Below are 12,864 nucleotides of genomic sequence, written 5' to 3'. Positions count from 1 at the left end.
TTTCATCAAGAAGCTGAGTAGATGCGCGGCCGTCTACATGGGTAGAAACACACAAGTAGTGAGGGGTCTGAAGACAATGTCGACATGAGCGTCTGGCAATTTGGAGCTGCTGCTTGTCTGAAAACTCATCTTCACAGCGTACCGTCAGCAGAACGCCCGTTGGGAAGATGGCATAGCGAAGCCATTCTAGCCGTCGCCAGTTACGAACACATTTGGGGTGGACCGACTGTCACAAAACTCGCTTTCGCAACACATGTTCACGTCGCCAAATCATAACCACGTTTAGGCGATTGAAGTGGTTGACCAAAAGCAAGTACGTTGACCTTCGGCAGTATTCTAAACCTAATACGCCACCAAGCATAGCCTTGACGGAGGCGGTGAAAGCTTCGCAAGTCAATCCCTAGTGTCTTTAATAAGTAGATAGCTGCAGTGATGGACGAGTCCGCCGCTATCGTCCCATCTGCCTGATGCATTACTATCTATTTTGAGTTGGGTCGCTTGAACAACTGTACACCAATGCAATAATGCTGCCGACCATGGTTTGTTTCTGCGTGAGGTGGCTCTGATGGAGGCAACAGATCTTTAAAGCTACCTACGTGTTGCCCAAAAAGACAGAAGTTTCGAAGTAGACGAAGCTGTACTTTCGCTGGATTTTAGTCAGTATTTGGCGCATTGGCGGACATATGCCGCGACTCTGTGGATGGGATCTAGTATTCTTCTGGGGTGGTTTTCGTTGCTACCTTGTGGATAGTGATGGTGAACTCTGGAGAAGCGGGCTCCATGCGCGAAATGTGCGACAGATCTGCCAAGTTCATTGCGCCTCTCTGGGCCTTGCAACAGCTTTGCTAAGCCAACTTCATGAAATTGCCTAACTATGACTAATTATGCTGCAGACGGTAGAGCGATGTAAAGAGACACTCCACCACCATGAGGTGTAGGCGGGCTGAGGTTTGACCTTCGTATCCCACTTGCGCTGACCGAGCTGAATCATCTACGCTTACCTAGGTTTTCTATTACTAATAATTATCGCGACAGCAATTGCCCGGGTAAACATAGAAGGCAGTCAGATATGCGAAGAATTAGAAGAGCCCTCCCACCCCGGTAGAAAAGAGCCGAAAGCGCATGCAACTTGATCTGTATCATGATTACACTGTCTTATGTAGATATAGATTGATCACCTCATTGTAATCTCAATAAACTGTACTCAAGTGCGTTTGGAAGCGCAGAAGTGTAATCTCTTGGTACATGGCCGAAAGCGCGGTCAATGCCGCAGGTGGCTGGTGAGTACTGGACTTTCGACACTCGCTGGTGATGTTACTCTCAGCGCAATAGACAGCCAGTAATCGTCCCGAACGAAAGCAATCGCACTCTGATGAGCTCTTTTGCACTAGATCGCGTGTACAATGCCAGGAGCTCGACATCGATGGGCGGGAAAAGAGCGTTATCAGCAACTTCTGCCAACAGCATACGTAGCGCTGTGACGTTGCACAGGGCTGGCCGCAACCACCAGTGACGCGTCATGACCGAAATTCTCACTACATCTCGTAACATCGCATCAACTCATAACTCAGAAATCCTGAAATGAAATTGGGCGACACTGCCAAATCGTGACTTATAAATCGTCATTGTGTTCCTGTAGCGCCATTTCACCACACCTCATGAGTGAGAGGCTCCTTGGTGATGCACAATGTACTCTTGTCCTCACACATGACATGCATCTTTCACTGTGCCGAATCTCTTGAACCAGGACGATCAGGTGCACACGTAAATGAGCCAGTCGAACAGCTGACTGATCTGCCACAACCAGCAAGAGCCCAGTTTAGCGAACGGCAACGGTAAAGGTTTCCAATCTGCGCTCGTTTGCCTTGCTCGTCAGGCGCTCACTCCCATACCATACCCTACTCACGATTCTCATCGCGCACTCAACCTCTATCTCAACCAGGTCAGCCATTGACGTGCTATCGTTCAGCGTTCAAGGGAAACCTGGCCAATTACTTGTCCACTTCCTCCGCCGTCATCGAACACTCCTAAAACAACGAACTCTCCGAGACGCAACATTGCTATCATGAACGAAAAGACTATCCACGCTACGGAATCCAAAAGCTCGTCCGCCATAGGCAATCTCAGGAAGTGGCTAAGGCTTCGGTGGTCCGGCTTTCTCACCACGCTCGCCGTCTTCCAGAACGGACTCAAGACACGCTCGCAGAAGCTCCGGAGCCGTTTCATCACCACTGACTGATCGTCGCATTGTTAGTGCTCATTGCTTGTTGAGTCATGCTGGAGCTTGTTCGTGTGGATACAATCGAGCTACTTGCGGTCGGAGCGGTCGTAAGTACATGCGATACCTCATGGGCTTGCTCTAGGCTGACGATATAGTGTCAAGGGCTCTACCATAGCCAATGTTACGGTGACATGGCCGCCAGTGATCTTGCGGTCCCGGAAGGGGTTGTTTATAAACGCGACTGCAGGGAACAAGCGAATGGGGAGTTTTTACTCATTCGACGCGGCTCGAAGAAGACGGGTGTGTCTTCTTAGGCCGGTCTGATTACGTCAACTGTCGCTAGCGAGACGACTTTGCTCTTCCGATATTCTTCCGCGAGAAGCGTATTGGGCTTCTGCTAATCCGTATCAATCGATGATCTTATTCACGAGCGGCTTGATCTTGACTGCGAGCCACTGCCCTCCCTATTACCCTCTGGCGTCTCGGCTATGAGCCACATCCTCATCGAAGCAAGTGAAGCCGGTCCATCAAAGGTCTACAGTAGAGCGCGCGACGGCATGGAGGACGGTAGACATGACCTGGGCATTGTGAAGAACATATGGCCAACAATGGCGAAGGCTTCATACGAAGTAACCGCGAGCGACACAACATTAAGAAGTTGATAGAGCGCGACGTGAGAGCTTGAGAATGCAATGGCGCGATGCGAAGCGGTGCGAAGAAATGCTCGCCGTATGGTTGAGTCAACGCTCGCATGAGGAAGTCGGACGCGTCTTCCCACATTGCCGAGGCAGCTTCAACGGTCTAACCGCTTGCGGAAAACGTCAACAGAATGCCATTCATCAGGTTTACCCGGGCAAAACAAACAGTGCGCAACTTAGGGTGAGCTTGACTAGGGAAAGGGTAACATTCGTGTTGACTTCGGGATGAGTTCATCTACGTTGCAGTATGCGATCAGCATAGCTTCTGCTCCTGCCCCATCTCCGCATCTCCGCATCAGTGTCGTAGCAAGCCGGTACATAATCTGTTGTGATCCCGTATGTCGAAGTAGAAGCTGTTTTATCCTCTCTGAATCTGGAAACCTGACAGATGCGATACGCGATATGATGACAACTGGCATGTACCTCTAAGACAAGAGTTGAGCGTGCAGCATGCGGCGCGTCGTCATCATGTGACGGCGCGCTTTCAGCGCAAACGCGTCGCGTCAGGCTGGCCGGTGCTATCCACTAGCAACATATCACTTGTCATATACAGAGCTCCTTCCACTTCTATCGCGTTTGTGCTCGGGTAAATTGAATGCAACGTTCTGTGTGGTAGCACTTGTGGCAAAACGTTGCTGATGACTTTGGAGGGTGCCCCAGAGCTGGTGCAAGACAACATCATGGGCGGGATGGAGCCTTACTAATCAGCCGAGGTTGTTGCACTGAACCCTGACAGACGGCAGACCTGGGAACTAGGAACTTCCACCTGCAAACTCCCACACTCCACATGGAATCTCGGCATCGAAACCCAGTCGCGCCACCAAAGGAACACCTCAGCGACGTGTTGGTCAGGACACGAAGTGACAGGAGGGCTTTCGTGACGAGATTACGCGGAGAAGGGCGGCCTGCAAGAGGGCAGCGCATTAGAGCAACGATCAACAAGCGTTGTATCTGCTCTGCCTTGAGACACATCGGGAAGTTTGTTCTACATGGTTACAGTTCATTCATCATTGCACCGGGCAAATTGGTAAATACATCCTCGGCTTCCTTACAGACTCGCCGCTATGAAGCCACACCGCGTATCTTCTCAAGATGACCACCACGTCCTCTCGCTGACTGCCATCATCCGCATCCACGTCGGTACACTCCCTCCTTTGCGCTCAGTGACAGAGCTTCTTCGCCTCCTCTGTCTTCTCTTGTTGGACGCGCGGTCGCATGACGTATCTCAGCGACGTGAGTATGCGTTCCCCTCTCGGCGTGGACCACGACGATAACCTTCACCAAGATCACTGTCGCAGTGAGCGCGCCCGTGAGCCATACTATGGCAATGACTACATTCGTGCATAAATCGACAGCGATTGCCGTTAGTGCAGCGAGGAATGGCAGGATGGTTCCAGAAATAACAGGTTTGGATATGTTCCTTGCCCTTTTGGTGGCTGAATGGTTCTTTGCTGTAGAACTTTGGTCTCGTCTCTGCAGCAATGGTAGTGGAGGTGGTGATGGTGTTTTCATCTTCATCGAGGGCGAAACGAACTCCCCTGCGACTACGTTCGACGGAGCGAGGTCTACGAAGGGCTGGCGGTGGGGAGCGTGGGGATCTTGAGCGACGTAATTCCGGTGGCGCATGACGGTTTCCATTTTCTGGAAATCTGGCAGAGGCTTCATAGCGGAGCAGCGAAGGGCGGCGGGGTGCCCATGGCATTGAGCTCGCGTTGTATGGAACGGCGCCTTGAGAGCCCGAAGGTGTGGGCTGCTGCGCGTAAGGGATTTCCTCAGGTTCGGGCTGGTCAGTCGGCACGTCAGCCTGCTCGGGGGTCTGCGGTAACCTCTCTGCCTCTTCTGTCTCGGCTCGACTATTGTACTTATTCACCAGACCTTGGGTTATCGGAGGGGTGTTCAGTGTCTCAGTCGGCTTGGTGGTGTGCAGTGAAGCCTCTACCCAGGCTCGTGGATCATTGTATCGGTCTACCATGTCTTGAGTGACCGGAAGCAAACCTGGTACCTCCGTCGGTCGCAGCCAGGTCGCAACGCCCAAGCCATTGTAGAAGTACGTATTGCCGTTCTCATCTGATGCTCGGTACCAGCCCCTGGGCAGGACGTAGGGTGCCCGCGATCGAGCTTCGGGCCATGAGGGGTGAATGAATCCGGCAGCTCGAAGACTTTGGGCAGTGGGGATGCACGTATCGCCCTTGTTCAGAGATGTTGTGTAGGTGGTGGGGATGATTGGCCGAAATGAAGACTGTAAAGACGCACGAGTGCTGAAATCTCTTGAATATAACGGGGAGCTTATGTTAGCTTCTGAAGACGAGGAGCCGATGTGTGCGTGGGAAGATACGGGTGGTGATGAGGGACTGTCTTCGATCTTGACTTGGCCAAAGGTCAGCATTGGGGAAGAGAAAGTGGGTTAATATTGACGCACTTTCTAATTGCTCAGATTTCACCATGATATGTCTCTCAAGCTTCTCATGTTCTGCGCACTTGACCGCTCGTTTGCCGGATTGGGGCGATATATCGTTGACTGGACGTGATTGTTGCGGACGCGGTCGCTCCATGTCAATGACCTTGGAAAGGAACTAGTCGTGTCGTTGACTAGTGTCTTTTACGATGACAGTGAACGGTTGGAAGCGCGAGAGGAAGCGAGTGTCGGGTGGCTCGCACGTACTTTTCACTTTGATTCAAGTGCGCGTTCGAACTGTTTGTGTACCTGCATCATGCCCCAACATCCTTGGCGCTAGCGCCGCAACGACCCGCATCCGACGAAGCTCCACCCGCGACATTATAGCAAAGAGGCGGCCGTCTACCAATGAATACAGACGCAGATATTCCACCGATTGGCGTCATACGTGGCTTCTTCTCGTTGCGTTTAAAGCAAGTGTGAGGTCAAATGTGGTAACAGGCTAAAGTACGGTGATACATGGCAATATGCTGAGTCGACACACGAATTAGATGTTTTCTATACCATAAGGAAGTGATACAGAGAACATCAATGTCGCAGGAAAACTCATTTTGAGGCGCATGTATCGAAACCCGTCATTGACGCGACCAGTACCGTGAACGTGTTCCGTTCCTGGGGACACCAAGAAGGCCGTGGAGACTGGCTCGAAACATGGAATCCGCGACAGTCGACGGATAGGAAATGACAGAGAGAATCAACATAACGCTGGACGGATGCAGAAACTAGACAGGGTAACGGACGTGGGTGGAATTTCCCTGTCACACATGGGCATCGCGCGGGCCACGTATGCGCAATAGGTTGATGGAATTCTGCCCCGGAGACTAAAGCAAAGGCATCGTGCGTGCTACGAGAATTAATGGGAGTGACCAGTGGAACGAGGATGCATATGTGAGGTGAAGGAGATGTGGCGGCTTCGAGTTTCGCGGGGTCGGCAAAATCGCCCACCTGCTGATCAGCCAATGAGAGCGGGCCGTGCCCGATGACGCGCGACCCACCCCACCGCGCGTCAACCTCATCGTGACACAGCATCTTCAATCACAAGCGATAGGCGTCGCTGCCAGCCTAGACTCGCCATATTCAACCAGAATAAAACCACGATCGCGGCCTGAAGTCATTGCGGCCTAAAGCCATTGCTGGCAGCTACAATCTGCCGAAGTCCATTCTGGCCATCCGCAACGCTGTTGTGCTACTCAACCAGCGGCGATGACTAATCGCCCGACAACGGAAGGACGGCAACTTTTGACATGCGCCGCGACGGCAGCAGACTTTTCCAATGGATCCGAGAGAAAACATGATCAGCACCTGCACCAATGCCATATCCTCGGAAAAGATGGCGGTGAGGACAACCGGAAGGCATTGGAAAACGATGATGGAAGTAAGAGCCAACTTCCGGGACCCTCGCATAGACATGGTCGCGCGCATGACGGACGTAGAATGTCCAAGATGGACACTTGATCGGGTCGAGGGTGAGCAATATGGGAGACATGGCCGATATCACAAGCTTTCACTATTCTTCAGTCGATACTGATGACTCCCTCGATCACACGCCGCAGGGCAACTTCTTGCATTTCATTTCCCATGCGAACCGCCATGGATCGCAGACCAGGCGATGATCTGGTCATGGCTACGGCCATGAGTGCAAGCCACTCGGCTTCGACAGAAGCGTCACTAGGGCTAATCGCACTCTGCATCGCATGCTACGACGAAGTATTGGGGCGAAAGTATACATGAGCACCACCTGCTTAATTTGATGGCGCACCTCATCCCAGACCCAACTTACCCCCACCTTGTGGCTTGACGCACACTCACGCATGGACACACACGCTCTCGCAGGCGTCGCGATCCGAATCCCACAACATTGCACAACGACAATCACGGGTGCGAAAGGCACAGCGCCGACAGAAGTTGACCATGAGCTAGCGGGTGCGCAGACGTCTCTAAGCACCAATGCCGACCACTCGACATATCCAACAACAGACCACGGCCGAGGAAGTGCCTATCGCGTGGAGCGCATCGCCGGTCGCCCGATCTTGTTCACGATGGGTCGTTCCTGGATGCGGTAGCCAATGCCCACGTCCTTTTGTCCATTGAAGCAGTCGCAGATATGTGCGCCTCGTTGCGCTTAGGAGGCGCGAGAGCCACGCCGATGGACTGCCGAGAGCTGTTTGAGTAGCGAGCTTATTCCGGTGCGTATTTCCAGTTCATGAAGACACCCCCAGGCACCGACGCTAACTATAGCTCTCAGCAGATATACTATACAGCGGACGGAGCGATGCGAATATATCAGAAGCAACGACATTGCGCCGATCCAGCCATCCGCCCTCAATATCGATCGATTTTACCAGGGAAACACATGTTCATAGCATTGATGGTGCTCAAAGGATACTTTCCGTTTAGCGAAGCCAGCGGCGTCTTACGCTACGGTCATCTCCTGCACGGCATGGATAGGCATGGTGATGAGGCCAGCCGGGTTATCGTAGGTGCGCTGGGACGTGTCTCAGTCGACTGTAAGCAGGAATCCCGTTCAGCACGTTCCTTGTATCGGGTGCAGGTAGTACGTTGCCAGCATAGTAAGGGCCCGAGACCGGGGAGGTTGAAGGGGTCACTTTGACGAGATCGAAACGTATCAATTAGTCATATAGCTGTTGCTACGCGTAGTCTGACCCAGAGCAGATCTGACTGCCTGTCCTCGTGGTGAGTTGGGTGGAGATGCGACGCCGAGGAGAAACACCAAAGGCAGAGTCTTGCTAGGTATATGAGGTTACATTATTACACCAAATATAGAATCACGTTCATTCCGTGACGGTGAGTACGCTACATATGCGGATCGCACGATTTCATGCCCCCTCGATTTACTTTCATCAGATTCATAGCCACCACAATTATAATGTCATGCCATCATCTCACAGCCCTCATACCCCCTCGAGGACTACACGCGTAATCTCGACAAACTCTGCTTCCTTCCGTGCAGTCTCTTCCCGATCGGCCTTCCACGCCGTCGCTGTGCGTTCCAGCTCGGCCGTCGCAACAGCCAAAACCTTTCCAGCGGCTTCACCACCCACCTGACCTTCATCATCTGGTATACCAAAGGCGACACGCGCGACTCGTTTGCGTGCGTTCAGATTGGATGTGTTCGTCGTTTCCTCGAGATGTACGCCGGCAGCAACATTGGCTTCCCGAGACTCCCTCGCCTTCGCGCGACTGTCCTCCAGTTCCTGCTTCCACCGCTTCACGATCGCGACCCGATCTTCAGGCTGTACGCTTTGGCCATTGCTTGTGGCCATCGTGGCAAGGCGCGTCTGGTCGAGCTGTTCCGGTTCGATACGCTGCTCGTCGAGATGCTGACGTTGGAGATGCTGCCTTCCGGTCTCGTTCACCGGGACAATGCCGTCGTCTAAGCACGTGTCGTCCTCGCCCCAGCTTGGGGGATCAGACTGGGTGATGGGTGGTTGATCGGGGCTTTTCTGCGTCGGGGGGTCGTGTTCTACGAGCGTTACGTCTCCGTCTTCGTCTTGTTCTGCGTTGCTTTCCTGCTCCTCCCAGTCGCCAGTCGCAGGCCCGTACACTTCTCTCTGATCACCGTGAACAGCCGTCTTCCTGTGCGCGACTGTAACGCTTCTCTCGGTTGCTTGCGCTTCTTCTAGTACGTGCTTGATGTGTTTTGGTTTGACGTCGCGAGCGTTGCCCTTAGCAGTTGCGATGAGGCCAACGGCTGTTTTCCAGTTGAGCTTGGTCTTGTCGTGCAGCGCTCGCAGTTGAATTAGAAAGGTTGGTTTGTCGATCCAGACCGATGCGAAGGCGATGTCAAGTTCAAGCCAGCCGAACGCTTCCCAGCGTCCCTTCTCCAGGCTATTGAAGGCTCCTCGTGCGTTCGTGTGGTCATCCAGCGCTCGTAGCCTCCACCCCTCGATGATGCTGTGTGCGGTCGCGTCGAGCAGTCCGAGCAAGGCGCGACGGTCTTCGGGGTACTTGTGCAGTAGCTTGGAGTATGTGATCAGTGTGGCTTCCGAGTCTGCGTGCAAGGTAGAGATCTGGCGTTGTAGTGCTCGGGCATCTTTCGCTAACGAGGTACCCATGCTATACGCGAGAAGGTGGACCGTGAATGCCCATTGTTGGCGGCTTGGATGATGTGGGGTGAAAAGTGAGAGAAGAGCCGCGTGCTTGGATGAGTGGGAAGGAACTCACGGCCACGACGAAAGCCATGGGGGGCAGTGACGACAACCCGGGCTAGGCTGCTTTGGGTCAGCGTCAGCTGGTCGACCTCCGACATCTGGGCAGTGAGTGCATCTTCTTAGGTGCCTGCCGAATTGAACGACATAATGAGAAGATCTCGACAAACGATTTGATACGCTTAATACACTCGGCTCCGGTGAGATGTAAGAACCTCTTCGAAGAGATGCTGCTATCATCTGAAGGCAGCAACGCACAGCCCTTGCGCGGATGCGACATCGCCACCACCCGACCTGTCAACCAGTGTTTCGATTCTTATCGTATGAGAGTCGGCACTATGACAAGGTTCAAGGGAAGCAACAAGTAGTATTCGCGCGGGAGCGATCGAAGACGATTCGATGTGAGATTACCACCTTCATCATCATCCAAGTCAGACAGAGGGATCAGTGATACAATGCTAGCAAGGTAAAAGGCAATATTACCTGTGGAAGCAGGAGCATGGAAACCGGATATATGAAGATGTCGACGTCGTCAAAAACGTGATTGCTGCTATCCAGCCTCCATGAGTAGGGAAAGAGTGTTGATCGGGACAGGAGGAGAAAGCCACATGGAGCTGCTGGCGACTCATACCCATCGCATCGCTGAGCCCCTGCACCACGATATTCGAGGCCTGGCTGAATCCATGGTCGGAAGCTTCTACTGCCGCCTAAGATTACTCTAACCCGACTGATGTTTCCATTCCTCCGGCCAGATTTCGTTTCGGCGCATTCGTAAAGTCTTGCATGTCGTGAACGGGGCCGCTTCTGTGGTGGGGGAGGAGGTATCGCAGGGAGTTTACGGACGTCGTCGTTGGAGGCAGGAGGCCTTTCGATGAGGGCGCCGCAAATTCCACCCAGCCATGACCTTCCAGCTCATACGGCCTCTCCTCCGTACAGCAATCTCAAGCGCCGCGCCGCCGATCGGTTCTCGTTGTTGCGCGTTCTCGGTCATAGCGGATTTCCCCCTTGACGGGTTTCTTGTTCGCGGCGACGTGGAAGAGAGGTAGGCAATTGTGCGACGCGGGGAAAGACGTCAAGCATGCGCGTCGTGCTTGCTTCGGGCTGGTCCTCGGAAAAGCGGCTCGGCTGTGGCCATCACATCGGTCGTGGAGGTCGTCTAGGTGGGGATGTCAGCAGCTGCCATTCCACTTTTGGGAGGGGAAGATGTCGTACCAGCGCCATTGCTCTCGAAGACCAGACTTGGAGGCGGCACCTTTACGTGAATGAGTGAAATCGCCTGCGCATGATTCAGCCACCCCGGCTCCTGAGGAGCTCGACAACGGTGCGCTTGGGGCGAGTTCCAGCTCGAATAGTCATGGCGCGACGAGACTGACGGTGAGGAACCGCGATCACGCAATTGATCTTTTGTTGTGAAGCGTGAGATGGGGAAAGATGTGTGGACGGCAGACACGCAACACCAGGAGCGCTGTCGCGAGATGTCATTGCGGGGTCGCGTTGGACCAGATTCGCGCTCGCGTAGTGCGTCCTCACGTGCACAATTGAAGCTTGACCGCAAGAGGACTAGCCCCACATCGGAGACATCATCGACTGTCCTTGACATCTTCATCCCCATCATCCCATGCGTCATCCATGTACTCGCAATCATCTAGAATATTACGTTCCCTTTTCGTATATCGCTGGTAGTTGTAGCTACGAAGAATAAATACTCTCCTCTTCTCTCATATTACTACTACCACTGTGTCTATTCCAGCCTGTTCTGACCCCAGTACTTGAGTATGCGGTCTATCCTTTTTCCACGGGGTGGAACCGTGGTTGATAGTACCTTCACGGCTCACTCATCACCTTCACCTGCGACACAACGACAAGCATTACGGAGCATTCTACATCCTCACTCACCTCACACACATCCAATCTGAACGATGGGATCAAACAGCTACTGCATTCTATCCTCCTGAGCTCTCCTTTCTATCAGTGTCGACCATCTTCTTCTCTCTCTCTTCGAGACACATTCTTCCCCAAACACCCCAGACCTGCATACACGAGCGTGCTGCAAGTGCATCGCGAGAACATGGCGACAGCTCCCGACGACAGTGTTTCCTGCCGCAAGCTCCAGGACCATTTTGCGACGCTGGAAGCCAAGTGTCAAGCAGAAAAAACGGCACTGCAGGCCGCGACCCTGCGCGATCGCGCCTTCTTACACGAGTTTGACGAACGCGCGCTGCGTATCAGGCAAGAACTGCGGGCCGTTCAGCGAGATGCAGAGGAATTCATCTTCCACATGGACTGCAAGCAATCGTTGGGGGAACATAGCCAGCGCTTGCCTATCCGACGCAGGGTGGAGTCCATCGTCGTAAGAACTTGGTCCACCCAAAATCTTCTATGCGCTGACCCATAGGGTAGAAGAAGACAGCAGAGGGAGCCAACAAGTACGCGCGGATGCTCGGCGCCTTTGACACCGCGGATGCAGGGCGACGCGCTGGAGAGTTGGATGGAAAAGCGGTGATGGCGTCGGCGCATAGTGGCAGTGCTAAGGCGGCTAGCAGAGATGCTGTGAACAGGTCTTTGGATGCGAGTGTGAATGGACATGCAAAAGAAGCTGAGAAGGATCAAGACTGGGAGTTGGTCGCATCTTGAGGGCGAAACCACCACCCGTACATGGGGAGATGGGCAGTTCCTGGATACAATACCGTATCAGGTGATGCCGAAAGTATTACGCTTTCTCGTATTCCTCAAACGAGAAAAGTTTGGGCAACCTTGACTGTTGAGCTAAGATCGCGATCCTGTATACATTGTGTGAGCGTATCAGGTTCTATTGATATTTAATGGCCACAATGTCGCAGCCTCGCTCTCACCACCGAACATGGAGAACGTCATGAGAACATGTTAGAAGGCTTGGTGCCTGAGAACGACTCTTATCCATCCAGTCAGGTCTTCATGCTTGCTATGACGACACTTGGGAGATAATGCTGGCGCCATTAGCATCAGCGCGCTTCATGTGTTTTGGCGCATAGCAATGGGATCGATATGGACTCACAGCCCTTATGGGGGAGTGTGACCCGCAAGCTCCGCCTGCATCAATTTTCGGGTCCGCTTGCATCAACACGGTATACGCGAAAGCTCGTATGTCCAACGCGAAACCTTGGTCTCCTTCTCCTCGGTCTCATGAAACCCCGATACCTCATGTTTCAGAATTGGAAAAGGGAGTTGCCGACGGTGGAAGACTTCGTCAGGTCATCTTTTGGCCATAGAATCGAGATCAAGATGAAGCAAGCGCGTGTAGCAAGGAAACGTTCAAGCACCCCCTTCGTGGCAGTAGTTGTA

At 53.2% G+C, this 12,864-nt stretch overlaps 1 protein-coding gene across 1 annotated transcript; it reads right to left on the bottom strand.

The window, feature by feature from the left end:
* Nucleotides 1-8,286: 8,286 nt before the first annotated feature.
* Nucleotides 8,287-9,450, bottom strand: J4E78_010651 (uncharacterized protein; the record flags this gene model as incomplete). Its single annotated transcript, XM_049371227.1, has 1 exon — nucleotides 8,287-9,450. The coding sequence occupies one exon, from the start codon at nucleotides 9,448-9,450 to the stop codon at nucleotides 8,287-8,289; it is 1,164 nt and encodes a 387-aa protein (XP_049217082.1).
* Nucleotides 9,451-12,864: the final 3,414 nt, after the last annotated feature.

Source organism: Alternaria triticimaculans (genome assembly GCF_023758025.1).
Source record: "Alternaria triticimaculans strain BMP 0046 chromosome Unknown scaffold_36, whole genome shotgun sequence".
Lineage (NCBI taxonomy): Eukaryota > Fungi > Ascomycota > Dothideomycetes > Pleosporales > Pleosporaceae > Alternaria > Alternaria triticimaculans.
Note: the sequence above shows the minus strand (reverse complement) of the source record. Positions and strands in the feature narration are given on the sequence as shown.